This window comes from Oncorhynchus mykiss, chromosome 18, assembly GCF_013265735.2.
Source record: "Oncorhynchus mykiss isolate Arlee chromosome 18, USDA_OmykA_1.1, whole genome shotgun sequence".
In the NCBI taxonomy this organism is placed as follows: Eukaryota; Metazoa; Chordata; class Actinopteri; order Salmoniformes; family Salmonidae; genus Oncorhynchus; species Oncorhynchus mykiss.
This window is the reverse complement of record NC_048582.1, coordinates 8,480,928-8,498,314: the sequence shown is the minus strand read 5'-3', so window position 1 is coordinate 8,498,314 and position 17,387 is coordinate 8,480,928. Positions and strand designations below refer to the sequence as shown.

The following is a 17,387-nucleotide window of genomic DNA, read 5'->3' as shown; positions in this document are numbered from 1 at the left end:
ATAGTTCCCCGCGCGTGTAGATTATATTGCGGCTCCACTTTTAGATCTCTACGGTCGAAAACACACCCAATCATTACACACGCACCCTTTGCCAACATGAAGGCGGATAGGGGAGCCCCTGCCATTGAAATGCAAGAATACAACTTGTGATTTCAAGAGGTAGCAAATCCCATTGCCTACGAAAATAGATGCGACACCGAATTAATATTTTGGGTGAGGCAACTCTTTTAATGCAATATGCATTAGCTTTCCAGGATCTTAGAATATGGGGATGGTTTATACAGGCCTCGGGCCCAGAGAGCATAGCTAGCTTATGCTAATACGTTATCATAAATATCCATAGTTCCCTTTTCATTCGCTAGTTAACTAGCTAGCTACCAAACTGCATTTTCAGATACGATCTCTGGCAAAAAAATATGCATAAATGATTAGTTAACTAACGTGTTAGTAACTAGTCAGTATCAATATGCTAATGTTAACTCATCATCGGGGCTTGATTGGTAGCGTTAACGTTGATGTTGGGGTGTATTCATTAAAGCCGATTCTGTTGCAAAACTTCTTAAACGGAAGCAAACGAAACGGGGAGAGAGCTAACTGAATTTGTACAATTAAAAACTATTTTTAGTTGCAAAATGGAACGTTTTGCAACTGTTTGGAAAAATAATTACAACCCAGATCAGTGTGTGTCCAGTGTGTAAAAAGATTCACAAAATACCCAATGTTTCTTTGCATCAATTTGCTACATTAGTTTCAAATGGAAATGTCAACCAGGCTACTGATTTTTGTTGTTTGACAAACCAACGTTGAAATGTTTTGTTGTTTACAGTAAAGTGCATATTCAGATTTCTGTATGTACCAATGCAGGTTTATAATATATTATTCTACCATTACAGCCCTGCAGAATGTCCAAGATAAGGCGGAGGGTAACAGTGGAGAATTCTAAAACCATATCTGACAGCAGCAGTAGCCAGACCACCACCACCCCGTCTCGCCGGCCCAGCGTGTTTGAAAGACTTGGCCCCAGCACTGGTAGTAATGCTGTCGAGGTGTGTACCTCTACACCTGCATCTAACCCACTGACAGATACAACACATGCATGTCCAGAGAAGGTAGAGAAAGAACATCTTTTAATTTTGGATTCATCAGAGCAAAACCCTATTTCTGCTTCATGAAATGACACTTTCTTGCTTTCTTCCTTTCAGACTAATTGTAGAAATTGGTTGAAGACTGGGAATTGCAGTTACGGCAATACTTGTCGCTACACACATGGAACTCAGCCACGAGGCAAAGGATTTAGTGGATCTTTTAGCAGGTTAGATGGCCTTGGAGAATTGCCTGTGACCCGTGTATGCAGGCAACTGAAAAATAGATATTTTATCCAAGTTGGCAACACAGTCAGACGGTCCAAACATTCTCCCATGGCTGTTTCTTATTGTATTTGATAAGCTTTGATAAGCAGTTGTCTTATGCTGAACCAATGCCGGAGATTACCATATGTTTGTGTGTAAACAGGTCAGCGGAGAGACCAACTGGCGATCTGCGAGAGAGGATGAAGAATAAGAGGCAGGATGTTGAATCAGATGCTACAAAGAGAGACCCAGAGGAGCCTACGTCCCCCACAGCCAGAGTGAGTTACTCTCCACACACACCTCGCTTTCATGTCCGGTTTTCTTTTGTTCTTTAGGACATAGTGAACCACCATTTTACTAGTTAGATATTAGACCAACATGTATGGGAGTCTTCCATGTAAACCTGTCTGTGTTCTGCAGCAGCGAGACTCGTCCCGAGGCCGCCACAGGGAGAAGGAAGATATAAAAATCACTAAAGAGAGAAGCCCTGCCAGCGAAGAAGAGACCACCGAGTGGGAAGCCAACCGCGAAGGTGAGGTTTGAAAGTAGCGCCGTGTTCAATAGGAGAATAAGAAAGCACGTGCCCTTATTAACATATGAAAGGAGAACTAATGAATGTCGAACCGTTTTTCACTCTATTGGGAAAAGTTGTTTGTATATTTGCATATTCTAACCTTAAGTAATGTGCTGTTGTATTTGTCTTTCAGACTCGGATAACGGTGACTACGACTACGAATTATCCCTAGAGATGAAGAGACAGAAGATCCAGCGGGAGCTCATGAAGTTGGAGCAGGAGAATATGGAGAAAAGAGAGGAGATTGTTATCAAGAAAGAGGTACCGGTATGCATGTATCGACTGTAGCTATATCTACTATAGTTCATAGAGCCCTGCATGATTTAAGACTGAGGTTGATCTGTTTTATAACCTTATACTCTTACAATCTCTCGCTAGGAGCCGACCACCAAAACTAGGACCACTATCATATCCAAGGTAATAAGAGACCTTATTGTCATTCAGGAGCCATCCATATCAACACTCATATCTGGTTTAGACTTCTCTCCTTTCAGTGTCCATGCTAACCAATTCTGCCTTTATTCCCCGTTGTAATTCCAGACATCCCCGGAACGTTCCAGCTCTAGAGGTTCCCCCTCCTCCAGGAAGTCCAGTGGATCCCCCAAACACACTAAAGGACCTAAAGCTTCCGGTTCTAGGAAGAAGGAGAAGAAGACCTCTGTGTCGTCCTCTGCATCCGCCACGGCCAGATCTTCCAAGGGGGGCCACGGGAAGAAGAAAGGTCCCCGCACCCCCAGCCCCCCTCCTCCGGTGCTTCCGCTGGTAAACCCTGTCATGGCAGCCGGGGGGAAGAAGCACAAGGGGAAGCACAAGAACAAGGAGAAGTGTGAGGAGAAGCCGCCCAAAGAGGGAAAGGAGAGAGGGAGAGATGTGGAGAAACACAAGGAGAAGAAGGAGAAACGCAGGTAAAGAGGTTGACTGCCATGCTTTGTCCAGCTCCACTCCAAGCTGTAGAGGGATCTAGCAGCCTCGTTGAATAGGCATATAACAAGACCCACTGAAAACAACAGGCGTTTAAACAAGTCTGTTAGCACTGTTGTTGAATATACTATGAAAAGGGACTCACTTTTAGTTTCTCTTGGCGCTTGCAGAGACCGGTCAGACAGCTCCCACAAGGCCAAGCGGTCTGTGATGTCTGAGGAACGTTCCGGCAGCGTGTCCTCTCTTTCCAGAGACCGAGAGGCGTCCCCGTCAGCCAGGAAGAACAAGTCCACCTCCCCAAAAGTAGCCTCCCAGAAGACCCTTGCGCCTGCCTCCCCACCTCACAGGTCAGTAGCCTGTTAGACACTAAGAAGATAACAACATCATTGTCATGCCGGAAGCAGTAAGATGACAGTATAAACATCGGCTTGCAGAAATGGAGAAATATGCAGCAGTACCTGAACCTGAGACGATGGTCTAAACATGCCATCTATCCTAACACTAGCATTTTCAGTCATGTTATTAGCAGGATTCTCATGAGTTGGTGTAGATGGTAGACAGACTAGCAAGACGGTCACTTTCCCTGAATAACCATAACCCCTCGTCCTCTCCTGGTCTTCCAGGTCTCCCCCTCCCCGCCACAAGCGCACCCCCACCCCGTCCCGCCACCACTCCCCCTCCTCCCACTCTGGCTCCTCAGCCCAGAGACACTCTTCTTCCCCTCGCCGGCGCCGCTCGGCATCCCCCACCTACAACCGCGAGCCCCCAGCCGCCTCCTCACCTCCTGGCCAGAGGTGTTCCTCCCGCTCCCCTGCAGCCTCCCGGGACACCTCCTCTCCTCAGAGGAGGACTAGCCCCGGAGGACGAAACCACTCTCGGGGGCGTGAGAGAGGACGCAGCGAGAGGGGGAGGAGCCCACCTGCCCAGGAGCACCGACACGAGCGTCGAGACGGTACAGCAACTCATTAACATAAAACACAGACCATTTTCTATATGTGGTCACCTCCCTTTAAATAAACTACTGGTTTTCTATATGTGGTCACCACCTTTAAATAAACTACTGGTTTTCTATATGTGGTCACCTCCCTTTAAATAAACTAATGGTTTTCTATATGTGGTCACCTCCCTTTAAATAAACTACTGGTTTTCTATATGTGGTCACCTCCCTTTAAATAAACTACTGGTTTTCTATATGTGGTCACCTCCCTTTAAATAAACTACTGGTTTTCTATATGTGGTCACCTCCCTTTAAATAAACTACTGGTTTTCTATATGTGGTCACCACCTTTAAATAAACTACTGGTTTTCTATATGTGGTCACCACCTTTAAATAAACTACTGGTTTTCTATATGTGGTCACCTCCCTTTAAATAAACTACTGGTTTTCTATATGTGGTCACCACCTTTAAATAAACTACTGGTTTTCTATATGTGGTCACCACCTTTAAATAAACTACTGGTTCTCTATATGTGGTCACCTCCCTTTAAATAAACTACTGGTTTTCTATATGTGGTCACCACCTTTAAATAAACTACTGGTTTTCTATATGTGGTCACCACCTTTAAATAAACTACTGGTTTTCTATATGTGGTCACCACCTTTAAATAAACTACTGGTTTTCTATATGTGGTCACCTCCCTTTAAATAAACTACTGGTTTTCTATATGTGGTCACCTCCCTTTAAATAAACTACTGGTTTTCTATATGTGGTCACCACCTTTAAATAAACTACTGGTTTTCTATATGTGGTCACCACCTTTAAATAAACTACTGGTTTTCTATATGTGGTCACCACCTTTAAATAAACTACTGGTTTTCTATATGTGGTCACCTCCCTTTAAATAAACTACTGGTTTTCTATATGTGGTCACCACCTTTAAATAAACTACTGGTTTTCTATATGTGGTCACCACCTTTAAATAAACTACTGGTTTTCTATATGTGGTCACCTCCCTTTAAATAAACTACTGGTTTTCTATATGTGGTCACCACCTTTAAATAAACTACTGGTTTTCTATATGTGGTCACCACCTTTAAATAAACTACTGGTTCTCTATATGTGGTCACCTCCCTTTAAATAAACTACTGGTTTTCTATATGTGGTCACCACCTTTAAATAAACTACTGGTTTTCTATATGTGGTCACCACCTTTAAATAAACTACTGGTTTTCTATATGTGGTCACCTCCCTTTAAATAAACTACTGGTTTTCTATATGTGGTCACCTCCCTTTAAATAAATTACTGGTTCTCTATATGTGGTCACCACCTTTAAATAAACTACTGGTTTTCTATATGTGGTCACCACCTTTAAATAAACTACTGGTTTTCTATATGTGGTCACCTCCCTTTAAATAAACTACTGGTTTTCTATATGTGGTCACCTCCCTTTAAATAAACTACTGGTTTTCTATATGTGGTCACCACCTTTAAATAAACTACTGGTTTTCTATATGTGGTCACCACCTTTAAATAAACTACTGGTTTTCTATATGTGGTCACCACCTTTAAATAAACTACTGGTTTTCTATATGTGGTCACCACCTTTAAATAAACTACTGGTTTTCTATATGTGGTCACCACCTTTAAATAAACTACTGGTTTTCTATATGTGGTCACCACCTTTAAATAAACTACTGGTTTTCTATATGTGGTCACCTCCCTTTAAATAAACTACTGGTTTTCTATATGTGGTCACCACCTTTAAATAAACTACTGGTTTTCTATATGTGGTCACCTCCCTTTAAATAAACTACTGGTTTTCTATATGTTGCTGTTTGTTTACATGAAAACAGTGTCTACATTGTGTCGTTTGACTGGACGCTGTAATGACACAGACCTGTGTTTTTGTCTCGTCCATGCAGAGAGCCGCGGGAAGCGAGAGAAAGACGGTAGCCGTGACGACCGGGACTACGATGCGGCAGAGACGAGCTCTTCTCGTGATGCCGCCCGTGAGGACCGGGAGACAAAAGAGGGGCGAGAGCGCCGGGGTGACGGGCGCAGCGACCGACGAGGAGACTCCACCAGTACCTCCAGGGACCCCACCAGGGATAGAGACCGAGACACCAAGGACTCGACCCGGGAACCCAGAACCACAGAGACCACGTCAACACGCTCCGGACGAGACCCTCTGGAGTACAGGGACCGAGAACGGGAGAGGGAGCGAGAAAAGGAGAAAGAGAGGGAGCGGGAGAGAGGAGAGAGGGAGAAGACGGACAGGAAGGAGGAGGCTGTCCCGGAGGAGGGGAGGGGCTATGGGAGGGGCCACGGGCGAGAGGAAGGAGGGAGGACTGAAGGGAAGGGGGAGACGAGGACAGAGAGTAGAGCTGAGAGACCTGGCAGGGGTAGGGGCCGCGAGGCTGACGCATCTGACAAAGGTGAGGTCACACATGACATCACACATCTTATGACCAGCAAAACCTACTAATGGCCAGTTGGAGTAACAGTTGTTAATGTGTTTGTTGCTGTTGTGTTTGTGGAAGTGAGGGAATTTGATCAAGATGAACTGCGGTGCACCAGTCTATGGCTGAGGGAGGAGCTCCCTTCTCAAATGGAACAGTAATCTGTGCTGCTCGGCCATGTTGTCAACAAAGCAGCATGGAGCATCACCCAGAAACATCTATTTTTGATCAAACAAGTTTTCATTGGGAAGGCAGATAAAGCGTTCATATCAAAAGCAATCACTTTTTCACGTGAGAAAAGCCTCTGGTTCCTACTCATTACTCCACGTTCATAACCTACGTCACTTTTTCACGTGAGAAAAGCCTCTGGTTCCTACTCATTACTCCACGTTCATAACCTACGTCACTTTTTCACGTGAGAAAAGCCTCTGGTTCCTACTCATTACTCCACGTTCATAACCTACGTCACTTTTTCACGTGAGAAAAGCCTCTGGTTCCTACTCATTACTCCACGTTCATAACCTACGTCACTTTTGTTTTGTACCTGTTTCGCCGTCAGCCCGGAGGGGGGCACCTGGCTCGTGCCTGGGAGGCCGCCCGCTTCCAAAACGAATACAGTCACCGTTCACCTGGTGCGAACTCCTCCCACCGGGGCATCCCAGGCCAGATAATCCAATCCCCTCTGTGTCTGTTTCAGCATACTCTTAACTCTGTCCTTCCTGCCTCAGTTTCCTCAGGCTCCACCCGGAACGCCCGAGGCTCCCAGCAGGAGAGCGGTGGTCATGACGGCTGGGAGTCACGTAGCGGCGGAGGCTTCCGTGAGAAGAGTGCGGAGAGGAGCACCGACCGCGGGGCGGAGAGAGGAGGCGCAGAGAGAGGAGGTGTCGACAGAGGAGGAGCGGAGCGTGACCGTTATGACGGAGACAGGAGAGGAGGGGAGCAGGCGACTGGGAGAGACTCATCCTACGACCGTAGAGGTGGTCACACCGACCGTGGTGACCGCAGAGAGAACAGGGAGAGAGGTGAGGAGAAAAAATACATTTCATCTATAATACACGTTAAATAAAATACCATTTTTAATACGCTTATCATTGAAAAACAATCTCAATGTTCTGTAGTGAGTGATTTAAAACAGAAACGAGACATAGACAGAAAGGACACAGCTAGACAGGGCAACTGACAAAGGACACAGCTGATGCTACAAGAGGCAAGGACAACAAGAAACACAGTTATATGTAACACAAAGCCTTCGTAAAGCATCCTGTCTCTTCCTCGTACGGGAGAAGAAGATCCAGGTCCCTCAGGCCCTCTCCTCTAATGCTTTCTGAAACATTCATTCAGAATGAACCCTTGGTGTTGGATGTTGTGACTGACTGGCTGTTTCCTCTGTTTCTAACAGAGCAAAGAGCTTCCTCTCCTGGTCGGCACCCAGCCAGAGGAGAAGAGCCGGACAGGGAGGAGACCAGAGGGAGGGATGAACGCAGAGGAGAGGAAAAAGGAGGGGACAGGCGAGAGGACAGGGCCCGAGAGAGGGAGCGAGAGAGGGAACGGGAAAGAGAGAAGGAGAGAGAAAGAGAGAAGGAGAAGGAGAGGGAGGCAGAGCGGGAGAGGGTTCGGGAGAGGGAGCGAGAGAGGGAGCGAGAGAGGGAAAAAGAAAGGGAGAGGGAAAAGGAGAAAGAGAGGGAAAAGGAGCGAGAGAGGGAACGGGAGAGGGAAGAGAGGGAGCGGGAGAGGGAGGAGCGAGATAGGGAGAGGAAGGAGAGAGAGCGGGAGAGGGAACGAGAGCGGGAGAGGGAGCGAGAGCAAAGAGAGAGGGAGAGGCAGCGGGAATGGGAGGAGCGTGAGAAAGGAAGGGATGAGCGACGGGAACGGACTAGGGATGAACCAAGGGACGACCGCTCTGTCCGAGACTCGCATGAAGACCGCAAGACCAGGCAAGTATCAGTAGTAACCACCAGGGTTGGGGCCAGTTCCATTTCAATTCCAGACTCAACCCTGGTAACCACTAACCCATGACACTTAACTAGAATCACTCCATTGTTTTACCTTAGTTGTGGTTAGTTTCCGTCTGTTTCTTTCCAACTTAACACAACCCAGCTGACCTCTAACCCCTCTTCTCTGTGTGTGTCATCTGCAGCCGGAAGAGGCACAGGGTAGAGACCACACCCAGCCCGACTCGCCCCTCTCCCAAGCGAGCAAGGGACGCCACCCCAGGAGACGGCGAGGAATACAACAGCCCTGAGGAGAAAAGTGAGCGTTTGATTGGTGGAGGTCAGCCCAAGGTCCGTCCCACCTCTGGCTCTGGCCCAATCACCATCCTCCCCGTCACAGTACCAGTGTGTCCTCCTCCTCCAGTGCTTGACAGTAGGGACACTCTTTAATGGGAAAAACAAACAGCACTGGTTCTGTCTGGAGGAAACTAGTCCCGTATGGATTAACACCTCCCCAAAGGGTGCCTTGGCCTGATCACTTCAATATCCCTCCACGTGAGCCCAGGGCACACTCAGTAATGGTGATAACACCTTTTAATGTTTGAGCACATTTCATACAGACAGACTGGAACTCAACGTGCTGACATAGAAGTAACAGCTGGTGTTTGGTTGTTATTAGAAGGCGATCAGAGATCTTTGAGACCGAGCCAAGGCACCCTTTAAGATAACAAGGTGTTTTGTTTCTTTGACCTTTGTTGACATTTCCATGATGTTGATAAACCTTGGTGCTAACAGAATCCCTCGGCTTCTTGGTGTGTGTTCAGGTGTTGAGAAACACCGGCTGTTGAGTCAGGTGGTACTCCCGCCCCAGGACCCCCTCCTGCGTTCCCCCCCCAGCACCTCTGTAGCGGAGGACGCCAAGCCCAGCCGCTGGAAGGACGAGGAGCGCCGTGGAGGCGGGGACAAGAGGGAGGGGAGGAGCCGCCGGAACGAGGAGGCCGACGCCCGCGGAGACAGAGGAGGAGCAGGCAGAGGAGGAGAGAGACGGGGGGAGCACCCCTCAGATAGCAGTACCCCTGTCTCGGCCTCCGGCTCGGACTCTAGGAGGGGTAAAGAGAGGGACGGTCGGGAGCCCACCCCTCCCCCGCCTCCCGTGGCCCTGGTCACTGAGGACAGAGATACTCCAGTCCCGTCAGGTCATGAGGAGGGCAAGAAGAAGACTAAGTCCCAGAAGAAAGGCCTGAAGAAGGGGAGGAAGGAGGAGGCTGTGGCAGGAGGTGTTTCAGGAGCTCCAGAGAGGTTCACCAACCCAGAGCCCCCCTCCTCCATGGCCCTCTCGGACGCCCCCCCACCCCCTCTCCTCTCCCCCCGCAAAGCGCCTAAGAAGAAGGCGCTGGACAAGAAGAGGAAACGATCCCGTGGCGCTGAGTCGGATGCGTCGGAGGAGGAACCAGGCTCCTCCCATCTTCCCCCGGGCAAGAGGAACAAGAGGGGTCCCCGGACACCCCCGCCCGCGCCAAAGGAGGCTCTGCTATCCCAGAGGGCCATGCCACATTCAGTTGCAGAGCCCTTGCCACAGCCCGTCAAAATGGACGCCAACTTCAGCGACTGGTCTGACGAGGATGTGCTGGAGCGCGGTGGTGGATCGGCGCCCGTTAAGGCACCCCCCACAGTCCCCACTGAGAGGACTCCGACCGAAGCTCTTCCCAGGAGAGGAGGTCCGAGGGGGGGCAAGGAGAGGTTGGAGAGGCCTGTTCCCCTGCCCATCGCCCCTCTGCTGTCCCAGGACCCTCCTATGTTACTCCAGACCCTGCCTCCCCAGCCCCTCATGTCCCAGCCCCTGCTGAGGAAGCCTCCTCCGGAGCAGAAGAGGAGCAGCAGTATGGGAAGCAACCAGAGCAGGGCCTCATCCAGACGTCTCCGTTCTCCCTCCAACGAGTCAGCCCACAGAGAGGACCCTCAGCAGGGCCAAGGACCAGGGCGACCCAGGAGAGGACACCAGCTCCAGGGGGCCAACTCCCGAGACCGGGAACGAGAAAGGGAACGAGAAAGGGAGCGAGAAAGGGAGCGAGACAGGGAAAGAGAGAGGGAGCGTGGTGAGAGAGAGAGGGGGCCAGTGCTCACAGAGCCTCCAGTGGTGAGGGGAGAGGAGCGGAAGTCACGCATCGACCAGCTGAGGAGAGGAGAGCCCAGTCGCAGCACCTCCTCAGGTACGCCAGACACATACTATTAACAGGTTTTGTTGAGAAAACAGTGAGCTCCTTTACTAGTTTGATTTGATTGATATTATTATCTCTTATATTACATTTCTGTTGGTTTTCCTTCCCAGACCGGCAGGACTCTCGCAGCCACAGCTCCAGACGTAGCTCTCCTGAGTCAGAGCGGCAGGTGCAGTCGCGGGCCGGGTCCTACGACGGCAGAGAGCGTGAGAGGGAGAGAGAGAGGGAGCGGGAACAGTTTGAGAGGGAGCGTGAGCGCAAGGACCTCCGACAGCAACAGGGGCCTCCGGGGCCACTACCTCCTCTCCAGCAGCAGGGGCAGCAGAGAGACTGGGAGCCCGAGGGGCCACGGGAGTGGGGTGGGAGAGGCCGTGAACCCCTCCTCATGCGTGGAGGCAACAGAGAGCAAATGAGAGAGCGTGATCTCCGTGACATGCGGGGTGAGAGAGAGCGGCTTCTGCCCGAGGGTCTCCTGCAGCAGCACGAACGAGAGCGGGAAAGGGAGCGTGGTGGCAACAGGGGCATTGGCCGCGGTGGTGACCATGGCAACGACCGGGAGCGGGAGAGGATGCTGCTGATGGACCTGCCGCCACATGGGGACCCCAAGAACAGGATGGACATGAGGGGAGACAGACCAGATATGAGGGGAGACAGACCAGATATGAGGGGAGACAGACCAGATATGAGGGGAGACAGACCCGATTTAAGAGGGGACATGCGAGGAGATATGAGACCTGATATGAGGGGAGACATTCGAGGGGATATGAGAGGAGACATGAGAGGAGACATTCGAGGAGATATGAGACCTGATATGAGGGGAGACATTCGAGGGGACATGAGACCTGATATGAGGGGAGACATGAGACCTGATATTAGGGGAGACATTCGAGGGGATATGAGACCTGATATGAGGGGAGACATGAGACCCGATATTAGGGGAGATATTCGAGGGGATATGAGACCCGATATGAGGGGAGACATTCGAGGGGACATGAGACCTGATATGAGGGGAGACATGAGACCTGATATTAGGGGAGACATTCGAGGGGATATGAGGGGAGACATTCGAGGGGACATGAGACCTGATATTAGGGGAGACATTCGAGGGGACATGAGACCTGATATTAGGGGAGACATCCGAGGTGATATGAGACCTGATATTAGGGGAGACATTCGAGGGGATATGAGAGGGGGGCCAGATATCAGACCGGACATAAGGCCAGATCACATGAGACCAGATATCAGGGGGCCGGACAGGGCTGAGTTCTCTCTCCTGCTCCCCCATGAAGCCTTGGGACACGGCGGCATGGACCAGGATAAAGCAGGCAACAGCCATCACCCTGTGGGAGGACAGATACAGGAAGCAGAGAAACAGGACAGCATTGACGGTAAGGATCATCTACAATCACAAACTACTAGCCTGATCCCAGAACAGTTGGTGTGACAGTGACCATGGGAGCTGGCAACAACAGCCTTGTCCCAGATCTGTTTCCTATGTTTGTGTTGATATGGTAGCAGGTTATTGAGTGAGTTTATTTGTTTGTCCTCAGACGAAGATGACGCGAAGGCGGATGACGCTGTGTCGGTGGTGTCTGGCGGGGAGGAGTACGAGCCAATCAGTGATGACGAGTTGGATGAGATCTTGGCGGACAGCGCCCAGAAGAGAGAGGATGGGCAGGAAGAAGAGAAGACGCCAGGTACAATACTGAGAACAGGACTACACAGTCCTTCTGGCTGAGAACAGGGCTACACAGTCCTTATTGTTTGCCAGCGGGGTTGCCAGGTCATGAGAAATTCTGGTCCAATGGCTCCCCCAAACCAGCTCAAAACTAGCCCAATATCACACACCTGGCAACCCTGTCTAGTCTGCAGTTGGACACTGGTAAAAGACAAACTGTTGTGTTTTTTTTATTATTGTGAACTAACTTGTTTGGTTATTGTGGTCTAAGTCCTTCATATGTGCTGTGTTCCTACAGGTCCCCTGGATGTGATTGATGTGGACTGGTCCAGCCTGATGCCCAAGCAGAAGCAGGAGCCCCGGGCGGCAGGGGCAGCTCTGCTCCGGTTCACCCCAGGGGCAGTGCTCCTCAGGGCGGGCGTCTCCAAGCGGCTGGCTGGGCCCGAGCTCCTGGAGAGAGTCAGGGAGGTCTGCAAAAAGGAGCTGGACGACCCTAAAGGTGATTGGAGGAGATATTAGTACTATTACATACTGTACTCCATCTTTCTCCTACTGGATAATATTAGTACTATTACATACTCTACTCCGTCTTTCTCCTACTGGATTATATTAGTACTATTACATACTCTACTCCGTCTTTCTCCTACTGGATTATATTAGTACTATTACATACTCTACTGCATCCTTCTCCTACTGGATTATATTAGTACTATTACATACTCTACTCCGTCTTTCTCCTACTGGATTATATTAGTACTATTACATACTCTACTCCATCTTTCTCCTACTGGATTATATTAGTACTATTACATACTGTACTCCTACTGGATTATATTAGTACTATTACATACTCTACTCCGTCTTTCTCCTACTGGATTATATTAGTACTATTACATACTCTACTCCATCTTTCTCCTACTGGATAATATTAGTACTATTACATACCCTACTCCGTCTTTCTCCTACTGGATTATATTAGTACTATTACATACTCTACTCTCTTTCTCCTACTGGATTATATTAGTACTATTACATACTGTACTCCATCTTTCTCCTACTGGATAATATTAGTACTATTACATACTGTACTCCTACTGGATTATATTAGTACTATTACATACTCTACTCCATCTTCCACCTACTGGATTATATTAGTACTATTACATACTCTACTCCATCTTTCTCCTACTGGATTATATTAGTACTATTACATACTGTACTCCTACTGGATTATATTAGTACTATTACATACTCTACTCCATCTTTCTCCTACTGGATTATATTAGTACTATTACATACTGTATTCCATCTTTCTCATACTGGATTATATTAGTACTATTACATACTCTACTCCGTCGTTCTCCTACTGGATTATATTAGTACTATTACATACTCCATCTTTCTCATACTGGATTTTAGAACCATGTATAATGTGACAGACATTATCCCTACCAGCTCTGTCTACTTTACAAGACACAGACTGTTAATGGAAGTATGCATACTTAGAGCGTGGCTCAGTCAGTGTGGTGCTAGCATATCATAAAACCCCCCAAGCAGTCAGTGTGGTGCTAGCATATCATAAAGCCCCCCAAGCAGTCAGTATGGTGCTAGCATATGATAAAGCCCCCCAAACAGGCAGTGTGGTGCTAGCATATCATAAAGCCCCCCAAGCAGTCAGTGTGGTTCTAGCATATCATAAAGCCCCCCAAGCAGTCGGTGTGGTGCTAGCATATCATAAAGCCCCCCAAGCAGTCAGTGTGGTGCTAGCATATGATAAAGCCCCCCAAGCAGTCAGTGTGGTGCTAGCATATGATAAAGCCCCCCAAGCAGTCAGTGTGGTGCTAGCATATCATAAAGCCCCCCAAGCAGTCAGTGTGGTGCTAGCATATCATAAAGCCCCCCAAGCAGTCAGTGTGGTGCTAGCATATCATAAAGCCCCCCAAGCAGTCAGTGTGGTGCTAGCATATCATAAAGCCCCCCAAGCAGTCAGTGTGGTGCTAGCATATCATAAAGCCCCCCAAGCAGTCAGTGTGGTGCTAGCATATCATAAAGCCCCCCAAGCAGTCAGTGTGGTGCTAGCATATGATAAAGCCCCCCAAGCAGTCAGTGTGGTGCTAGCATATCATAAAGCCCTCCAAGCAGTCACTGTGGTGCTAGCATATCATAAAGCCCCCCAAGCAGTCAGTGTGGTGCTAGCATATCATAAAGCCCCCCAAGCAGTCAGTGTGGTGCTAGCATATCATAAAGCCCCCCAAGCAGTCAGTGTGGTGCTAGCATATCATAAAGCCCCCCAAGCAGTCAGTGTGGTGCTAGCATATGATAAAGCCCCCCAAGCACTCAGTGTGGTGCTAGCATATGATAAAGACCCCCAAGCAGTCAGTGTGGTGCTAGCATATGAGAAAGCCCTCCAACCAGTCAGTGTGGTGCTAGCATATGATAAAGCACTAAGCAGTCAGTGTGGTGCTAGAATATGATAAAGCCCCCCAAGCAGTCAGCGTGGTGCTAGAATATCATAAAGCACCAAGCAGTCAGTGTGGTGCTAGCATATCATAAAGCCCTCTAAGCAGTCAGTGTGGTGCTAACATATCATAAAGCCCTCTAAGCAGTCAGTGTGGTGCTAGCATATGATAAAGCACTAAGCAGTCAGTGTGGTGCTAGCATATCATAAAGCCCTCTAAGCAGTCAGTGTGGTGCTAACATATCATAAAGCCCTCTAAGCAGTCAGTGTGGTGCTAGCATATGATAAAGCACTAAGCAGTCAGTGTGGTGCTAGCATATCATAAAGCCCTCTAAGCAGTCAGTGTGGTGCTAGCATATGATAAAGCCCCCCAAGCAGTCAGTGTGGTGCTAGCATATGATAAAGCACTAAGCAGTCAGTGTGGTGCTAGCATATCATAAAGCCCTCTAAGCAGTCAGTGTGGTGCTAGCATATGATAAAGCCCCCCAAGCAGTCAGTGTGGTGCTAGCATATGATAAAGCACTAAGCAGTCAGTGTGGTGCTAGCATATGATAAAGCACTAAGCAGTCAGTGTGGTGCTAGCATATGATAAAGCCCCCCAAGCAGTCAGTGTGGTGCTAGCATATGATAAAGCACTAAGCAGTCAGTGTGGTGCTAGCATATCATAAAGCCCCCCAAGCAGTCAGTGTGGTGCTAGCATATCATAAAGCCCCCCAAGCAGTCAGTGTGGTGCTAGCATATGATAAAGCACTAAGCAGTCAGTGTGGTGCTAGCATATCATAAAGCCCTCTAAGCAGTCAGTGTGGTGCTAGCATATCATAAAACACTAAGCAGTCAGTGTGGTGCTAGCATATCATAAAGCCCTCTAAGCAGTCAGTGTGGTGCTAGCATATCATAAAGCCCCCCAAGCAGTCAGTGTGGTGCTAGCATATCATAAAGCACTAAGCAGTCAGTGTGGTGCTAGCATATGATAAAGCCCCCCAAGCAGTCAGTGTGGTGCTAGCATATCATAAAGCCCCCCAAGCAGTCAGTGTGGTGCTAGCATATCATAAAGCCCCCCAAGCAGTCAGTGTGGTGCTAGCATATCATAAAGCCCCCCAAGCAGTCAGTGTGGTGCTAGCATATCATAAAGCCCCCCAAGCAGTCAGTGTGGTGCTAGCATATCATAAAGCCCCCCAAGCAGTCAGTGTGGTGCTAGCATATCATAAAGCCCCCCAAGCAGTCAGTGTGGTGCTAGCATATCATAAAGCCCCCCAAGCAGTCAGTGTGGTGCTAGCATATCATAAAGCCCCCCAAGCAGTCAGTGTGGTGCTAGCATATCATAAAGCCCCCCAAGCAGTCAGTGTGGTGCTAGCATATCATAAAACACTAAGCAGTGGCAATAGAAGCATCTTTTGTAAGTTGCTTCCATTCATCACTGGAAACATGCAGTGAGTCTAACCCAGCTCTCCGTCCATTACTCCAGATGCTGACAAGCTGTTTGAGCACGACCTGGGTGCTCTGAACAAGGCAGCTCTGAACAGGAAGATAGAGAGGGCAGGTCTGCTGAGGAACCTGGGCCCCTGCTGTAAGGCCCTCTGTGCCCGCAGGGACATGGCCATCAGACGGCAGCTCCTCAAGAACGAAAAGGTGAGTGCTCCATGAAAATGTACTTGTACCCAGAACCATAGACTATTCTAGACCATATACCAATTGACTAAGATGGCCCTCTACTGTAGTATATATGGAGGAATGGACTGGGAATATGTTGATAGTATATTATAATAGATGGAGCAATATTTTGACACACACTGCCTATCGCTGTATAGTAAGCGAACTCTTTCTCTCTCCAGGGCCTGACCAAGCAGATGTACCCCAGTGTTCCTGTGGTGGACAGTGAGCTCTTCCAACTCAGCATGCGTCTCTTCAAGAAGACTGTAGCTGCCGCCAGAAGCAACCAGCCCCCGTTGGGGCCCCCAGCAGGCCCAGAGAAGGCCGACAAGGGGCCACCGGGGCTAGTACCGGCAACTTCACCGATAGCCAAGCCCAGTACACCACAGCCCCCCGAGATGTGTATCTCCTGAGAGCGTGCGGGGCTTATGGGTAAAAACAAACGCTGCATGATGAAACTGACCTGTGATCAGAAATTGAATCAGCTCTGACTACTAAGCCTGCTCTGAGTCCCTGCCCCCTAACTCTAAACCCCGCCCCCTAACGCTAAAACCCACCCCCCTGCTATAGCTTTTTTAATCACAAGGAAAAATCTAACAAAACGCTGAAACTCTTGTCAGTCAGCAGTGCTGTCATTATGGAAGACGGATCTGATCCGCAAGTACTGTACTGCTTCTACCATAGAGACTATTGGAGATACTAGCCTATGGAGGGATTGATAGAGGCCTTGTACAATGTACTGTACCTTGAACTAGAAATGACAATGCTACAGGAAAGACATGCATTTTCCCGAATAACACAGTTGTTGTTTTTGTGCGATTGGATATTTGTTGTCGGAGGGTGATAAGTCTCCCTTTCGTAATGGCGTTGCTTTATGTTTTTTGTTTCTTTTGTTGTGCATTGGTTTTTAAGACTCCATTAAAGTGGTTAGTTGTTCATTTGTAATGGCTCTTATCCTTGCTTTGTATGGAGTTCAGTCTCAGTGCCATGTGCTGCTTGATGTCATTTGTGTATTGTTCAAGAGACATTGACTTACATCCCCGATGGCACCCTATTCCCTATGTAGTGCACTTCTTCTGACCTGGCCCATAGGGCTCGGGTCAAAAGTAGTGCGCTGTACAGGGTGTAATTTGGGATGCATCCTGGCCAAACGCACTCAAATCTCTGAGTGACTTGTATGAATGTTTACTGTACTGCCAAGGCTAC

General features: G+C 48.7%; 1 protein-coding gene across 10 annotated transcripts; it reads left to right on the top strand.

Moving 5' to 3' along the window:
• The first annotated feature begins 44 nt into the window (after positions 1–44).
• LOC110515325 (zinc finger CCCH domain-containing protein 13-like) lies at positions 45–17,126 on the top strand. 10 transcript variants are annotated; one of them, XM_036951626.1, is made up of 20 exons: positions 45–213; positions 894–1,046; positions 1,203–1,312; positions 1,513–1,627; positions 1,770–1,881; positions 2,057–2,190; positions 2,302–2,340; positions 2,464–2,828; positions 3,015–3,191; positions 3,468–3,796; positions 5,709–6,221; positions 6,974–7,267; positions 7,645–8,179; positions 8,383–8,609; positions 8,989–10,386; positions 10,506–11,783; positions 11,946–12,092; positions 12,372–12,572; positions 15,997–16,160; positions 16,364–17,126. In XM_036951626.1, the coding sequence occupies exons 2-20, from the start codon at positions 903–905 to the stop codon at positions 16,592–16,594; spliced, it is 6,513 nt and encodes a 2,170-aa protein (XP_036807521.1). In that variant the 5' UTR covers positions 45–213; positions 894–902; the 3' UTR covers positions 16,595–17,126. The 10 variants fall into 10 exon arrangements, with proteins under 10 accessions (XP_036807521.1, XP_036807525.1, XP_036807520.1 ...); XM_036951630.1 differs by having other exon boundaries at positions 46–213; positions 8,383–8,495; positions 9,001–10,386; XM_036951625.1 differs by having other exon boundaries at positions 49–213; positions 894–1,109; positions 9,001–10,386.
• Positions 17,127–17,387: the final 261 nt, after the last annotated feature.

Excerpts from the sequence above, each read along its gene's own strand:
- LOC110515325 (XM_036951620.1), top strand. The coding sequence starts at position 903 with ATGTCCAAGATAAGGCGGAGGGTAACAGTGGAGAATTCTAAAACCATA. Across the intron at positions 1,628-1,769 it reads CTACGTCCCCCACAGCCAGA|CAGCGAGACTCGTCCCGAGG; the intron begins GTGAGTTACTCT and ends TGTGTTCTGCAG. Across the intron at positions 2,829-3,014 it reads GAGAAGAAGGAGAAACGCAG|AGACCGGTCAGACAGCTCCC; the intron begins GTAAAGAGGTTG and ends TGGCGCTTGCAG.